The sequence below is a fragment of the Microcaecilia unicolor genome, chromosome 7, assembly GCF_901765095.1.
Source record: "Microcaecilia unicolor chromosome 7, aMicUni1.1, whole genome shotgun sequence".
Classification (NCBI taxonomy): Eukaryota; Metazoa; Chordata; class Amphibia; order Gymnophiona; family Siphonopidae; genus Microcaecilia; species Microcaecilia unicolor.
In genome coordinates, this window is record NC_044037.1 from 125780349 (window position 1) to 125795633 (window position 15285).

Here is a 15285-nt window from a genome sequence, read left to right on the forward strand (position 1 = left end):
GAGAGTCTCAACACTGTGCGGGCCTATCTGGAGGCCACTGGATGTCAGTGCTATGACAGTTTCTACAGTCTGGCAGATGTAGTCTATGGAACTCACACAAGAGTGTACTGAGGACTATGATTACTTCAAGTAAGCCTAACGTCAGTTAACGGAGACTGTATACTGTACGTATAATAAACAGTACTGTACGTATGTTTATCAGATGTCAAACTTCTTTGGGTCACAATGGTTAAATGCACACTCCGGTTAACTGCATGTATTTCTTTGGTCCTAGACCCTTGCACTTAAGCAGATTGCACTGTACTACCAAATAGAAACCTTGTGTATGAATCTCGTTGCAATGCCTTGCAAGATCGGCAATCAAAAGTTTGCCTTCTCAATGCTCAGAGAACAAAGTTTTGCAGGATCGGCAGGAGGAGGTGACTTTTGACTTTCAATTCTGCATACACAAGGTTTCTATTTGGTAGTATATCGACAAAACACATGGTTTTTCCATAGACCATCTGAAAAGACTGCAAGGACTCCTGAGGCAGGCTGGTTGACCGAAACACGGCTGTGTTGAGTGCTTTGAGCTACACAATTCTGAACTTTTTGAGCCTTTTGAGTTACACAATAAAATTGGACTTTTTAAACATCGTCTAAAGCAGTGGCGTAGCCAGACTGCCAATTTTGGGTGGGCCTGAACCCAAAGTGGGTGGGCACAAAATTCTCTCTCTACCCCCCCCCCCCAGCAAAATTTAGTCTCACACAAATGCATTTGTCACACAGGGGTAAAGTGCTGCTTTTCAGTGCATCAGATTTCAGACAATTTATTTAATAGCCTAATCCTTTTCAGTGAGCTTTCAGAGGCCAAAACCTCCTGCCTCAGGTCAGTATAATGCTGTTACGGTATCCTCCCCTGACCTAAGGAAGGAAGTATTGGTCTCTGAAACTTTATTAACACAGGTACCATATTACTTTATCCTAAATTAAAAATAAATTTATTTTCTTTACCTTTGTTGTATGACCATTTACTTTTTCTCATTATGTTGCTTCCAGTCTCTAGATTCTGCTTTCCTTCGTTTTCGCTTAAACTCTTCTGCCAGGGTTTCCTGGCCATTTGTCATTTTTCTCTCCTTTTTCTTTGCTTTCTTCAATATTTTTCTGCCTCTCTCTGTGTCCAGATTTAATTCATTCTTACTATCCATTCTTTAATTTCCTTCATCTACTTATGGCTTTTCATCTTTTTCTCACCCTTGTTCTCCCCATGCCCCTTCCTCTTATTCTCCAATCTTTCACTACTCCCCTTTTCCATGCAGCAGCTCTCCTCTTTCTCTCCCCATCCTTCCAGCGTCTCCCCTCTCTCTCCCCATCCTTCCAATAGTCTTCCCTCTTTCTTTCTGCATCCTTCCATCCAGTGTCACCTCTTTCTCCCTACCCTTCCATCCAGCGTCTTCCCTCTTTCTCTCCCCATCCTTCCATCCATCTACCCTATCTCCTAATCCTTCCATCTAATGTCTCTCTCTCCCTCCTTCTAACCAGTGTCTCTGTATCACTCTACCCTTTTCTGTTGTGTCCCTTCTCTCTCCACATCCTTCCAGTCTCTCCCCTTTCTCTGCATCCTTTCATCCATCTCCCCTCTTTCTCTCCCCATCCTTCCATCCAGTGTCTCTCTCCCCATCCTTCCATCTGTTTTCCCTCTTTCTCTGCCATCCTTCCATCTGTTTTCCCTCTTTCTCTCCCCATCCTTCCATCTGTTTTCCCTCTTTCTTTCCCCATCCTTCCGTCTGTTTTCCCTCTTTCCCTATCCTTCCATCTGTTTTCCCTCTTTCTCTGCCATCCTTCCATCTGTTTTCCCTCTTTCTCTCCCCATCCTTCCATCTGTTTTCCCCTCTTTCTCTGCCTACCTTTCATCTATCTCCCCTCTTTCTCTCCCCATCCTTCCATTTTCCCTCTTTCTCTGCCATCCTTTAAAAAGATTTTAAATGCTCCCAGGTTTCGACCTAATTCATGTTTAATGTGGGATATAATTGTCATGAATAAGTAAATAAATAAATAGATAGAAACGCTGAATGTTGAGCACCTGATTCTCATAACATGATATCTGTTTTAGTGGCCCTTTACCAGGAGAAAAAAAAATCTCTGCACGAATATAAGAACCTGCCCCTCCAAATGACACACTGATTAAGATTTATAACAAACTACTTCCTCTGTGTACATCCGTATGCTACACAAGCTGGAATGTTTGAAAATATAAATGAGATTAAAAATAAAAAAGCTACCAACAATAAAGAAGAACAACCTGGGATGAAGCAGCTATTGGTTTGCTTTGTGTTGAGCGAATGCAGAACGACCCCTGCACGAGGAAGGGGAAACACAGATTAACCTAAGTGGCTTCAACTATTGACGTCACTTCATCTCCTGTTCTCAATGAATCCTCTTTGCCGGTAGGTGAGCTTAACGACGAGAAAAAATGTTTAAAAAAAAGCGCGGCACCGCAGGCAGCCTCGAAGCATTGGCTGCTGGCTCCTCTCGTCTCTTACGTCACTGCCCCTGGAGCGAAACAGGGGCAGTGACGTAAGAGACGGGAGGAGCCTGCAGAGCCAGCAGCCAATGCTTCGAGGCTGCCTCCGGTGCCGCGCTTTTTTTAAAAACATTTTTTTCTCGTCGTTAGCGTTGGCGCTCAGCTCAGTCAGCTGAGCGCTTCTTCTTTTTGTAGCGCCGGCCCTGCTGCTCAACAGGAAAAGCAGCAGTGGCCGGCAATGGGAGCTGGGGTTGGCACGGGCCTAGAGGAAAAGTGGGTGGGTGGGCCAGAGCTGAAATTGGGTGGGCCTGGGCCCACCCAGGCCCACCCGTAGCTATGCCCCTGGTCTAAAGACCATATTCTTGTGTCATCTTCACTGTGTTGTTTGTGTTTAAAATTTCCTAGCACACCACTAGGCTAGTCCTGTTACAGCAACAAGCAGGTCCCTGGAGTAGGCTAGTGGTTGGTGCAGTGCACTTTAAAGAAGCGGACTCAGGCCCATATCCTATTTGTAGTGGGAAGTGTGAGCCCTCCAAAACCCACCAAAAACCTATTGTAACTACATATAGGTGACACCTGCAGTCAAAATGCTATTGTGTTGTACAGTTGGGTACAGTAGGTTTTTGGTGAGTTTTGGAGGGCTCACCATACAATTTATGGGGGTAAAAGTGAGATGTGTACTTGGGATCTTTTATGTTAAGTCCACTGCAACGCCCCCAGGGTTCCTCACTAGTATGTTAGGGATGTCTGTGTGTCCAGTCTACTAGGACTTCTGGCCCCCCATATGTCCCAAAGGCTTGTTTTTGTGTGTTTTTCCCTTGGACTCCCCCCCGCCCCGGAAAATGATCACAAGCGAAAAACACACTGAGGATAAAACATCTAGGAAATGGCGTTTTTCTAAACAAAAAGATGTTTTTCAGGTTCAAAAATGTCCATGTTCGCCTCTTAATTTATGGACATTTTCAGCAAAATGTCCAAAATCGGATTTAGATGTCATCAAAAATGCCCCTCCATATCATGAATTGATAATGACTGTTGGGCAGACTGAATGGACTATTCGGGTCTTTATCTGCCATCATTTACTATGTTACTATGATTTTGCATGTTGTCTGAGCCTCTAAATGCGGTACAAAACAAGAGAATGTTCTGGCATGATAAATACACCTACAAAATATTGTTGGGAATTTTATTTAGAAATTCTGAATGTGTAATGCCCTCCCGCGGGAGGTGGTGGAGATGAAAACGGTAATGGAATTCAAACATGCGTGGGATAAACACAAAGGAATCCTGTTTAGAAAGAATGGCTCCATGGAATCTTAGCGGAGATTGGGTGACGCCGCCGGTAATTGGAAACAAAATGGGAGCTAGGCAGACTTACAGTGGTGGAAATAAGTATTTGATCCCTTGCTGATTTTGTAAGTTTGCCCACTGACAAAGACATGAGCAGCCCATAATTGAAGGGTAGGTTATTGGTAACAGTGAGAGATAGCACATCACAAATTAAATCCGGAAAGTCACATTGTGGAAAGTATATGAATTTATTTGCATTCTGCAGAGGGAAATAAGTATTTGATCCCCCACCAACCAGTAAGAGATCTGGCCCCTACAGACCAGGTAGATGCTCCAAATCAACTCGTTACCTGCATGACAGACAGCTGTCGGCAATGGTCACCTGTATGAAAGACACCTGTCCACAGACTCAGTGAATCAGTCAGACTCTAACCTCTACAAAATGGCCAAGAGCAAGGAGCTGTCTAAGGATGTCAGGGACAAGATCATACACCTGCACAAGGCTGGAATGGGCTACAAAACCATCAGTAAGACGCTGGGTGAGAAGGAGACAACTGTTGGTGCCATAGTAAGAAAATGGAAGAAGTACAAAATGACTGTCAATCGACAAAGATCTGGGGCTTCACGCAAAATCTCACCTCGTGGGGTATCCTTGATCATGAGGAAGGTTAGAAATCAGCCTACAACTACAAGGGGGGAACTTGTCAATGATCTCAAGGCAGCTGGGACCACTGTCACCATGAAAACCATTGGTAACACATTACGACATAACGGATTGCAATCCTGCAGTGCCCGCAAGGTCCCCCTGCTCCGGAAGGCACATGTGACGGCCCGTCTGAAGTTTGCCAGTGAACACCTGGATGATGCCGAGAGTGATTGGGAGAAGGTGCTGTGGTCAGAGGAGACAAAAATTGAGCTCTTTGGCATGAACTCAACTCGCCGTGTTTGGAGGAAGAGAAATGCTGCCTATGACCCAAAGAACACCGTCCCCACTGTCAAGCATGGAGGTGGAAATGTTATGTTTTGGGGGTGTTTCTCTGCTAAGGGCACAGGACTACTTCACCGCATCAATGGGAGAATGGATGGGGCCATGTACCGTACAATTCTGAGTGACAACCTCCTTCCCTCCGCCAGGGCCTTAAAAATGGGTCGTGGCTGGGTCTTCCAGCACGACAATGACCCAAAACAAACAGCCAAGGCAACAAAGGAGTGGCTCAGGAAGAAGCACATTAGGGTCATGGAGTGGCCTAGCCAGTCACCAGACCTTAATCCCATTGAAAACTTATGGAGGGAGCTGAAGCTGCGAGTTGCCAAGCGACAGCCCAGAACTCTTAATGATTTAGAGATGATCTGCAAAGAGGAGTGGACCAAAATTCCTCCTGACATGTGTGCAAACCTCATCATCAACTACAGAAGACGTCTGACCGCTGTGCTTGCCAACAAGGGTTTTGCCACCAAGTATTAGGTCTTGTTTGCCAGAGGGATTAAATACTTATTTCCCTCTGCAGAATGCAAATAAATTCATATACTTTCCACAATGTGATTTTCCGGATTTAATTTGTGATGTGCTATCTCTCACTGTTACCAATAACCTACCCTTCAATTATGGGCTGCTCATGTCTTTGTCAGTGGGCAAACTTACAAAATCAGCAAGGGATCAAATACTTATTTCCACCACTGTATATGGTCTACGCCCTGATCGTGACTGAATAGATAGGGATGGGCTGGAGTGTAAATTTTAAGGGGCTTCGATGTTAGCTTCAGAACTTAGTACAAGAACAGTACTGGGCAGACTTCTACGGTCTGTGCCCTGAGAAAGGCAAGGACAAATCAAACTCGGGTATACATATAAAGTATCACATACCATGTAAAATGAGTTTTATCTTGGTGGGCAGACTGGATGGACCGTACAGGTCTTTATCTGCTGTCATTTACTATGTTACTATGTTAATAGTATAAATGTGCTATGAATGGTTAGCAAAGACTAGTTAGTTTTTTAAGAACCTCTTTTTACTGGCTCTTCATAAAATCATTTTGTTCTTTGATGTCATACGTTGTCTCTTACTCATAACTTCTCTTCCTCAGCCTTCTTCTCTTCTTGCTGCTCTTTGTGAAATTTTTTTGGTCAAAGGTGTTTTATTGTTGTGCAATTTACCTAATTCCCCTCCCTATTGTTTTTCCATATACCAAATACTATGATTGTCAGTTTTATGTCTCCACTTTACTGTTTTTGGATCATAAACCTCCATGTCTCCCAATGATGTGACAGTGTAACAAATGTGCAAGTAAACAAATAAATCTTCTGAATTGCCTAGTTAAATATATTAACTGGTCTTTTTTTTTTTTTTTTTTTGTGAAAGTTTCTCCTGTCCTTGCCTCCTCATACTGTATAGTATTTTAGAGACATTCTTGTCTTCTTATTCACTTTATACAGCTGTTTCTGATGTTGCTCGATGTGGAGGAGATACAGCAGGAAATATCTCTTGTACCAGAGGAGCAGCGCACTCACTTCCATGAGAAGCAAGACCAGAAGGTGGAGTACATCTTCGCATGCTTGCGACCCTTGGCAGGGGCTCATGATGCAGAGTAAGTGACTGTGTTAAGACAGGCGGGAAAACGGGCAGAGGGCAGCCATTCCATTTTTCACATCAAGTACTGTAAGTCTCCTGGTGAGTTTTGCAACCTGTCAAAATGTATTCTGAAGATCTGTTCACAGCTGATTTGAAAAATCAATAAATAAGTTGGTCTATTGAAATGAATGTCCCAATAAACTCAAAAATGCAATACATTTAAAAATTAAAATGTATTGAGGAATGCTGCACAAATTAAGCATGTTCTTTCTTCATTGGGATCTTGAGTCTATTCTGGTAACCACCTTTTCCTTACTGTGCTTCCCTTTTACCACTGATCCTTTGTCCCTCATACAGCACTTCATCTTTTCGTTCTCCTTTTGGGGGAAAGATGTTTTCATGCATTTGATGCATTCACTTGTTTAACCAAAATGAGCTAGTGGAAGGATTGTTTGGTAACCAAATATAATTTCACTTTTTGTATTGGTGTTCATGTAGAACAAATTACCTACGTTTGAAGAATTGAGTGGCAATTTTAAAATTTTGTGCACTACATTTTACTTTAACTCTATATTTTTTTTGTGTGTTGCAATTTAAAGTGGTGAAATAGACTGAAATGCTTACAAAGCTTAGACAGGCTACCAAAGTAGCAATATTTATAATAGGTTTCAATTAACCATATATTGATAGGTTGAATGTCTTATCCTCTGTTATCAAAATTTCAGACACCCTACTTGGATATGGGTTTCACAGTAGGCTTCATCAGGGGAATCCACTCTCTATAATATACTAAATTGGGAAACTCAATGAATATCACACATCTCTACTAACATTACTCTCGGTATTAAAATGTCTTTATATTATCGTTCAGAATTTCATTAAAACGTATTCTTCAAACACAACATGATGGGCAGTATATACTGGGGTGCTGAGAATTTCCAAACCCTTAGTAGGGAATTGCTAACATCTGTCAAAAAAACGCGAAGCTTTGTATCAAACGTAGAGCTAAGTAATGACGCTGTTCAATAGTCTTCTAATGAAATAATATCCATGAACATCCAAAAGCACCTTCCCTCTCTGAAGACATGTTATTCTTAACTAATTATCCACTCCACTTCTAAATTAAGACCTTGTGGGACCACAGTGGCCCATTCATATATCACTTTTTGTTCTTTTTTCAAGAGTATACTGGTAACGTTTCCTCCCAGATCCAATAAAAGTTGAATCAAAAACCACAAATGTCGCTCATTATGTCCATATTGTTGCCAATGCTCTATTAGTGGTGCTCCTTGTTTGCAAGTTTTTATACTGCTCAAATGTAGGGGCTCACGTTGCTCTTTCTAAGGGAACTATTGAATGTGCTGTGATGGTTCCCATATCTGTTCTTATGGTGTAATGAGAGGTGATTGAATCTGAGCACATTTATAAATATTTTCCTTGTATTACACTCAGTGTTTTAACGAGTTGAATATTTTTTTTTTATTTAATAAGTTTGAATTTTGATAGTAAATTAGTTTTTACCAGTGTGAAGTTGGTGATTTATAAACTATTAGGTGGTTTCATATTATTTTACTCCTTTCCATACTATTTTTGTAACACTTAAGATCATCACATACAACCACATCCAAGTCCCTCTCCTCTTCAATGCACAAAGTTCCTCACCCCCTAAACTGTACTGTTCCCTTGGGTTTTTGCTGTCCAAACACGTGACCCTGCATTTTTTTTAAGCATTAAATCTAAGTTGCCAAATTCCAGACCATTTATTTATCTTCATGTTATCCATACCATCAGGGGTGTCTACCCTATCGCAGATTTTGGTATAGTCTGCAAAGAGGCAAACCTTACCAGCCATCCCTTCAACAATATCGCTTACAAAAAATGTTAAAGAACCTAACCTTGTGGCACACCACCATTAACATCCTTTTCCTCAGAATGAGCTCCATTTACCACTACTCTGTCGCCATCCATTCAACCAGTTCCTAACCCAGTCAGTCACCTAAGGCCCATACAGAGGACATTTAGTTGTCTATGGAACCGTGTAAAAGTCTTTGCTAAAATCTAAACACATCACATCTAGTGCTGTCCCTCAATCTCAGGTCACCCAGTCAAAGATATTTTAATCTTTCTGATAAGACCTGCCTCTAGTGAAACAATGTTGCCTCGGGTCCTTTAATCCATTGGATTCCAAAAACTTTACTATTTTCCGTTTTTAAAAATGTTTCCATTAATTTATCACAGAAGTCAGACTTATTGGCCTGTGGTTCCCAGTCTCTTCCTTACTTCCACTTTCGTGGAGAGTGATTGTGTTTGCATACATAAATGTATTCTGAGGACCACTGTTGACACTTCTCTTGACTGGAGCATCATGGTGGATGGAGTTAGAGTGGAAGCGAGAATCCTTTGAGATCTTTGGGTGGGGGGGAGGTTATTTCCCATTTTAGAAACTGTAAGGAAGGAGAAGAGGGTATGAAGTGGGGGGGGGGGGGGGGGGTCAAAAAAGTGAAAACTCTTTGGCTGATACACCCAGAGACTTTTTGTAGGAATGATTTGGATTGCTATTGTTTTTGCTTGTGTTGAAATGTTGTTGATCAAAATTGCATTTCTTTTTTGTTTGATCTTCTTTCAATAAAGAGATATCTGAAAATTAAAATAATTTTAAAAGTGTCAAAGCGGCTACATCAGGGAGTTACATCAGGGACTGCCAGGGAGATAAAATTTCTAGATGTAATAAACGACTGCTTCTTAGAGCAGCTGGTCCAGGAACCAAAAAGCAGGAGCCATTTTGGACCTGGTCCTTGGTGGCATGCAGGGCATAGTGTTAGAGGTGGCGGTGTTGGGTCCCCTGGGAAACAGTAATCATAACATGATCAAGTCTGAGCTACTATCTGTAATGAACCCGCAAAGGAAATGTACTGTAGTTGCATTTAATTTTCAAAAGGGCGACTATAATAAAATGAGGAAAATGGTTAAAAAGAAACTGAAAGGATCAGCTGCTAAGGTTAGAACACTAATGGGATCCTTTTTGAAAGAGAAGGATGTCCATCTTTCGACATAAATCGGAAGATAGACGTCCTTCTCCCAGGGACATCCAAATCAGTATAATCAAAACCCGATTTAGGACGTCCCCAACTGCACTCCATCGCAAGGACGGCCAAAGTTCAAGGGGGTGTGTTCGGAGGCTTAGTGAAGGTGGGACTTGAGCATGCCTAACACTTGGACGTCCTTGACCCATAATCAAAATAAACAAGGACATCCCTGATGAACAGTTGGATGTTTTCACCCGGTCCTATTTTTATTACAACTAAGGCACAAAAAGGTGCGTGAAATGACCAGATGACCACCAGAGAGAATCGGGTATGACCTCCCGTTACTCCCCCAGTGGTCACTAACCCCTCCCACCTTAAAAAACATCTTTAAAAATATGTTGTGCCAGCCTCAGATGTCATACTCGGGTCCATGACAGCACATACAGGTCCCTGGAGCAGTTTTAGTGGGTACTGCAGTGCACTTCAGACAGGCTTACCCAGGCCCATACCCCCCTACCTGTTACATTTGTGGAGGAAACAGCGAGCTCTCCAAAATCCACCACAAACCCACTGTACCCATATATAGGTGCCCCCCTTCACCCGTAAGGGCTATGGTAGTGGTGTACAGTTGTGGGTTTTGGGGGGGCTCAGCACACAAGGTAAGGGAGCTATGTACCTGGGAGCAATTTATGAAGTCCACTGCAGTGCCTCCTAGGGTGCCCGGTTGGTGTCCTGGCATGTCAGAGGGACCAGTGCACTACAAATACTGACTCCTCCCACCACCAAATGGCTTGCATTTGGTCATTTCTGACATGTATGTCTTTGGTTTCAAAAATCGCCGAAAATCAGAAACGACCATGTCTAGGGACATCCAAATCTAGGGACGTCGAAATTTTAGGTTTTGGACGTCCCTGATGGTGTTTTTGAAATGAAAGATGGACGTCCATCTTGTTTCGAAAATACAGGTTTCCCCGCCCCTAGATTTCGCAGTTTTGCAAGGACATCTAAATCGCAACTTGGACCTTAGGAAATTGGAAGACTGTGCGTCCAAAAGGCAGATGAAATTTAATGTGGACAAATGCAAGGTGATGCACATTGGAAAGAATAGTTACCTGATGCTAGGGTCCGCCTTGGGGGTCAGAGTTCAAGAAAAATATCTGGGTGTCGTTGTAGATAATACGTTGAAATCTTCTGCTCAGTGTGTGGTGGCGGCCAAAACAGCAAACAGGGTGCTAGGTATTATTAGGAAAGGGATGGCGAATAAGACCAAAAATAATATAATGCCTTTGTATCGCTCCATGATGCATCCGCACCTTGAGTATTGCGTTCAGTTCTGGTCACCGTATCTCAAAAAAGGGGATGGAACTCCTCTTGTATGAGGAAAGTCTAAAGAGGTTAGGGCTCTTCAGCTTGGAAAAGAGACGGATGAGGGGAGATATGATTGAGGTCTACAAAATCCTAAGTGGTGCAGAACGAGTACAAGTAAATCGATTAAAAAAAAATTATTTTTTTTTACTTGTTTCAAAAGTACAAAGACTAGGGGCCACTCAAGGAAGTTACATGGAATTACTTTAAAAACAAATAGAAGGAAACATTTTTTCACGCAACGAATAGTTAAGCTCTGGAACGCTTTGCCGGAGGATGTGGTAATGGCAATTAGCGTATCTGGGTTTGAAAAAGGTTTGGACAAATTTCTGGAGGAAAAGTCCATAGTCTACTGTTGAGGCACACATGGGAAGCAACTGCTTGCCTTGGGATTTGTAGTATGGAGTGTTGCCATGATTTGGGATTCTGCCAGGTACTTGTGACTTGGCTTGGCCACTGTTCGGAAAACAGGATACTAGGCTAGATGGACCATTGGTCTGACCCAGTATGGCTACTTTTATATTATGTTATTGCTCAGTATATCCTCCAGGACACTGCTGTGGTCTGGTTTCTCTTGTGTGAAATCTGAGCACAATAGCAAGACATATGAATCTTAACAGTGGCTCAGAGCCCTTTACGAATAAGATTATACACTCATCCATACACTTGTAGAAGGGCTTGCTGCTGAAATGTTCTCATAAAACCAGGAAAGTTGTTAGGACCATAAACAGCCGGAACATCACCAGCCTGGCTGTTCTATACAGAAGGCTTGAGAGAGAGAGAGAGAGAACACTGCCTTAACCCCCTGTTACCAGCCCACCCGATGCCAAAAGCCACCCTAGCTTGCCATGAGGAGAGCCTGCAGCTGCCACCAGGGTATGTGCTGCTGCTGCTACAACTGCAGGATCTTTATTTTACCTTTGAGGTCCTATGTTCAGAAGGAATTTTAGAAAAAAATACAAACAATAGGAAACAACCCCCCCCCCCCCCCCACACACACACACACACTGATTCAGCATCGATTTTATATCAGGAGTAACTTCCTGTCCTGACAGTATACATGTGTTTATATGCATACCTCCTTTAATATTCGGGGGGGGGGGGGGGGAGGTTCTGTACTTAAATTCCTTACTGCACTAGGTAGCAGTAATAGCATAGGAAATTTCTATCAAAAGGGGAAGAACTTGCTTCATTAGAACATAATATGGCCTATGACATTGGCTCTTTAGATGTGACTCTATTCAATCCCAAGCCAGTCTTCCAGCCCAAGCTAGGTAACCTGCCCCTTGGCTGAAGTTAGAGACTCAATTAGGGAAATGTTTATTTCACATATATCAACATGCTTGCACTTGTTCTGTCTTCAGTGAAGTTGAAAATGAGTTTCTACAGTCGCTATCTGTGCGGAAGGGGAAGAAGTTGCTGGCACGGCTTATCCCTTACCTATGTGGTGAACATGCCTATGAAATGCTCCTTGCTGTTGTTCAGCACTTGCCTCGCCTGATGAGAATGGATGTTTCAGAAGAGGTAACAACCCTTATAAATAGAGAAACATTGGGGGGTTAACTATTTGTGCCTCGGTCTATTGGTATGTATTGATAGATATCCCAGTTAAGCACTCTGTGGGAGGAGTAGCCTAGTGGTTAGTGCAGTGGGCTTTGATCCTGGGAACTGAGTTTGATTCCCACTGCAGCTCCGTGTGACTCGGGGCAAGTCACTTAACCCTCCATTGCCCCTGGTACAAAACAAGTACCTGAATATATGTAAACCGCTTTGAATGTAGTTGCAAAAATCTCAGAAAGGCGGTATATCAAGTCCCATTACCCTTTCCCTTTCCCCCATAACTGCTCTTTTTTTTTCTCCAGGTCTTAGTTTAAAAACAGATGGTGATTTGAATATTAGAAAACCCCTTATGTTGCAAGAAGGAGTCACCTTTAGATGATACTCCTGTTGTAGGGAAGATCTTTTGACCAGCTTTCAACAGTTGTTCACCCACTGGAGATGTGTAGATTTTTGTGACATGCAGTCAGAGACTTCAAGGAATTCACTGAATCCCCAGCCCTGCCTTGACTTTTTTTTCTATTTTTATGCAGAAAGTTTCTCTTCCCTTCCTTTTCTCCTCTCCTGACACAGTGCAGCACCTCTCTTCCCCTGCCTCTACCCTGCCTCTGTGAGTCTAGTACCTCATCTGCTTCATTCCTCGGCTCCCCCAATCCCCACCCCCAAGGTCCTTCGAGCCTTTTTTTCTTTGCTGGCAGTAGCAGTAACAGCAGTTACACATGCCCTGGGCCAACACAGGCTCCTTCCCTTTGCCCTATCCTGCCTGTGTGTAAAAAGCAAGTTTCAAAAGAGGGACGGGATATGGCAGGATGGATCTGGTATCGGCACAAGTTGCATGTAATAGTGGGAGTAGCAGCAGCTGGCAAAGAAAAAAGGTTTGAAGGGGGGGGGGGGGAGGGAGCTGAGGAAGGAAGCAGATGAGGTACTGGATTCACTGCAGGGAAGGGGGAGAAGAGAGGCTTACAGAGGAAGAGGGAGAGGTGCTGCTTCCATGAGGAGCAGAAAGGAAGAAGCATTGGACTCCAGGGGTGGGGAGGAGGGTCTTTCAAAGGAAGTGGGAGAAGTCAGAAAGGAGAAGCACTGGACTCAGGAGGAGAGGGAGAGTCTCTGGACCTGTGGGGAGAGTGGAACAGGAAAGATGTTGGACTATGGATGAAGGAACTGGGGAAAGAAGGGGGAGATGGCAGGTAATGGGAGGGGGGAGTGGTAGAAAAGAAGGAAGAGGGAATGTCACTTTACCCATGAGCAACAGAAAGACGAGGTGCTGGATTGACAAATTGTGGGGGGGGGGGGGGGGGAGGAGTGGGAATAGTTCTAAATCTCTGTGGGGAGGACAGGAGAGATGCTGGACTACCAGTAAGGAAACCGGGGAGGAGGAAGGGAGATGCTAGATCATGGGGGAAGGATGCAAGTAAGAGACTGTAGGGGATGGAGGATAGAGAGGGCAAAGGGAAGATTAGAGAGAGGAAAGAGATACCAGCCTGTAGTGAATGAATGGAAAAGAAGGGAGAAATCCTGGGTAAGGATGGAAAGGAGAGAAGATGTTGGACCACATTTGGTGGGGGGTTGGGGAAACAGGGCAAAGAGGCCATGTTGGGTAGGGAGCGCAGAGAGAGTGAAGAAGTTGGACAGAGGAAGGGATAGGGACACAGGAGGGAAATACAGGGTATGGGGGGCATTGAGACATGGACACAAAGGGGCAATGATGGATGGAGAAGGGGGTAGGGACACGGGGATGATATTGGATAGGGAGGGGGATTCTGGATATAGTGAGGTGCATAGCGACAACAGCGATGCTGGACATAACAGCATAAAGATAGGGATATGGCAGTGATATTGGACACTGGGGAGGATAAGCGACAAAATGTGGTGATTCTAGACATGGGAGATAGCAAAACGGGGACGATCCTGAAAATAGGGGGAGGAATAGACACAGGAAAGGAATGCTGAACATGGGGGGGGGGGGGGGGGGGGACAGGGACACAGAAAGGAGATGAATGATGGACATGGAGAAAGAAGACAAAACTGTATTGGTCCCAGTCTCAAATTTTAAAAAATGCATAGATGACCAGACAACAAAGGTAGAAAAATACTTTTATTTTCTATTTATTGATTAGAATGTCAGTTTTTAGAATATACAACTGCCAGAGCTGATGTTATACATGGGTGGAGCTCTATTAGAAATTTGGGAAAGGAACCCAAAGCCCACTACCAAGCTGTGCTGCCTTCAGGTTCAGGTAGGCTTGGGTTTCTCTCTGGCTATGGGGGTTGAGCTCTGATTTCACTCCCGCCCAACATCTCTTGATCTGCTGTCTTTACATTTTGCATAGCATAGGGGAAATATATTTCTGTTTCTCTGTTGTGTTACATGTAAGGCTGGCTTCTTGGGGTTTCATTTAAATTTGTGTACACATTTCTGTTGTATTTCTAAATTGTGGTAAATTCTGTATTTGATATCTGTGTTCTGTGTGTGACCAAAACCAGGTTCTTTTAGCATGACTGTAGTAATTTGGCTTGCTCAGTTTTCCTGAATAGATGTGCTGAAGTTCTGTGGCCCACTGAAATATTGAGGGCACTGCCTTTTTGTAGGTAAGGTTTGGGTGTTTTTTTTTGGGTTTTTTTTTAGTGCTCGCATGTTGGATTGGTCTAGGTCCTGAGTGACTTCTTGTGGAGTTCTATTACTTTTCAATATTGATGCCTGGTCCTGAGAAGATTTATGTTAGTAAGATAAGTACATAAGTAATGCCATACTGGGAAAAGACCAAAGGTCCATCGAGCCCAGGATCCTGTTCCCAACAGCGGCCATTCCAGGTCAAGGGCACCTGGCAAGCTACCCAAACTTACAAACATTTTATACAAGTTATTTCCGAAATTGTGGATTTTTCCCAAGTCCATTTAGTAGCGGTCTATGGACTTGTCCTTTAGGAAATCGTCCAACGCTGAAACCTTCTGCTCAGTGTGCTGCTGCGGCTAG

General features: G+C 43.4%; 1 protein-coding gene across 3 annotated transcripts in view; it reads left to right on the forward strand.

Annotated features, from left to right (window-relative positions):
• PATL2 (PAT1 homolog 2) overlaps positions 1 to 15285 on the forward strand; it is a 221562-nt gene that overhangs the window by 192781 nt on the left and 13496 nt on the right. For all 3 annotated transcript variants that reach the window (XM_030209546.1, XM_030209547.1, XM_030209548.1), the window contains 2 exons: positions 6228 to 6379; positions 12119 to 12278. In XM_030209546.1, the coding sequence (XP_030065406.1) occupies positions 6228 to 6379; positions 12119 to 12278 (312 nt within the window). The remainder of the gene's footprint in view (positions 1 to 6227; positions 6380 to 12118; positions 12279 to 15285) is intronic.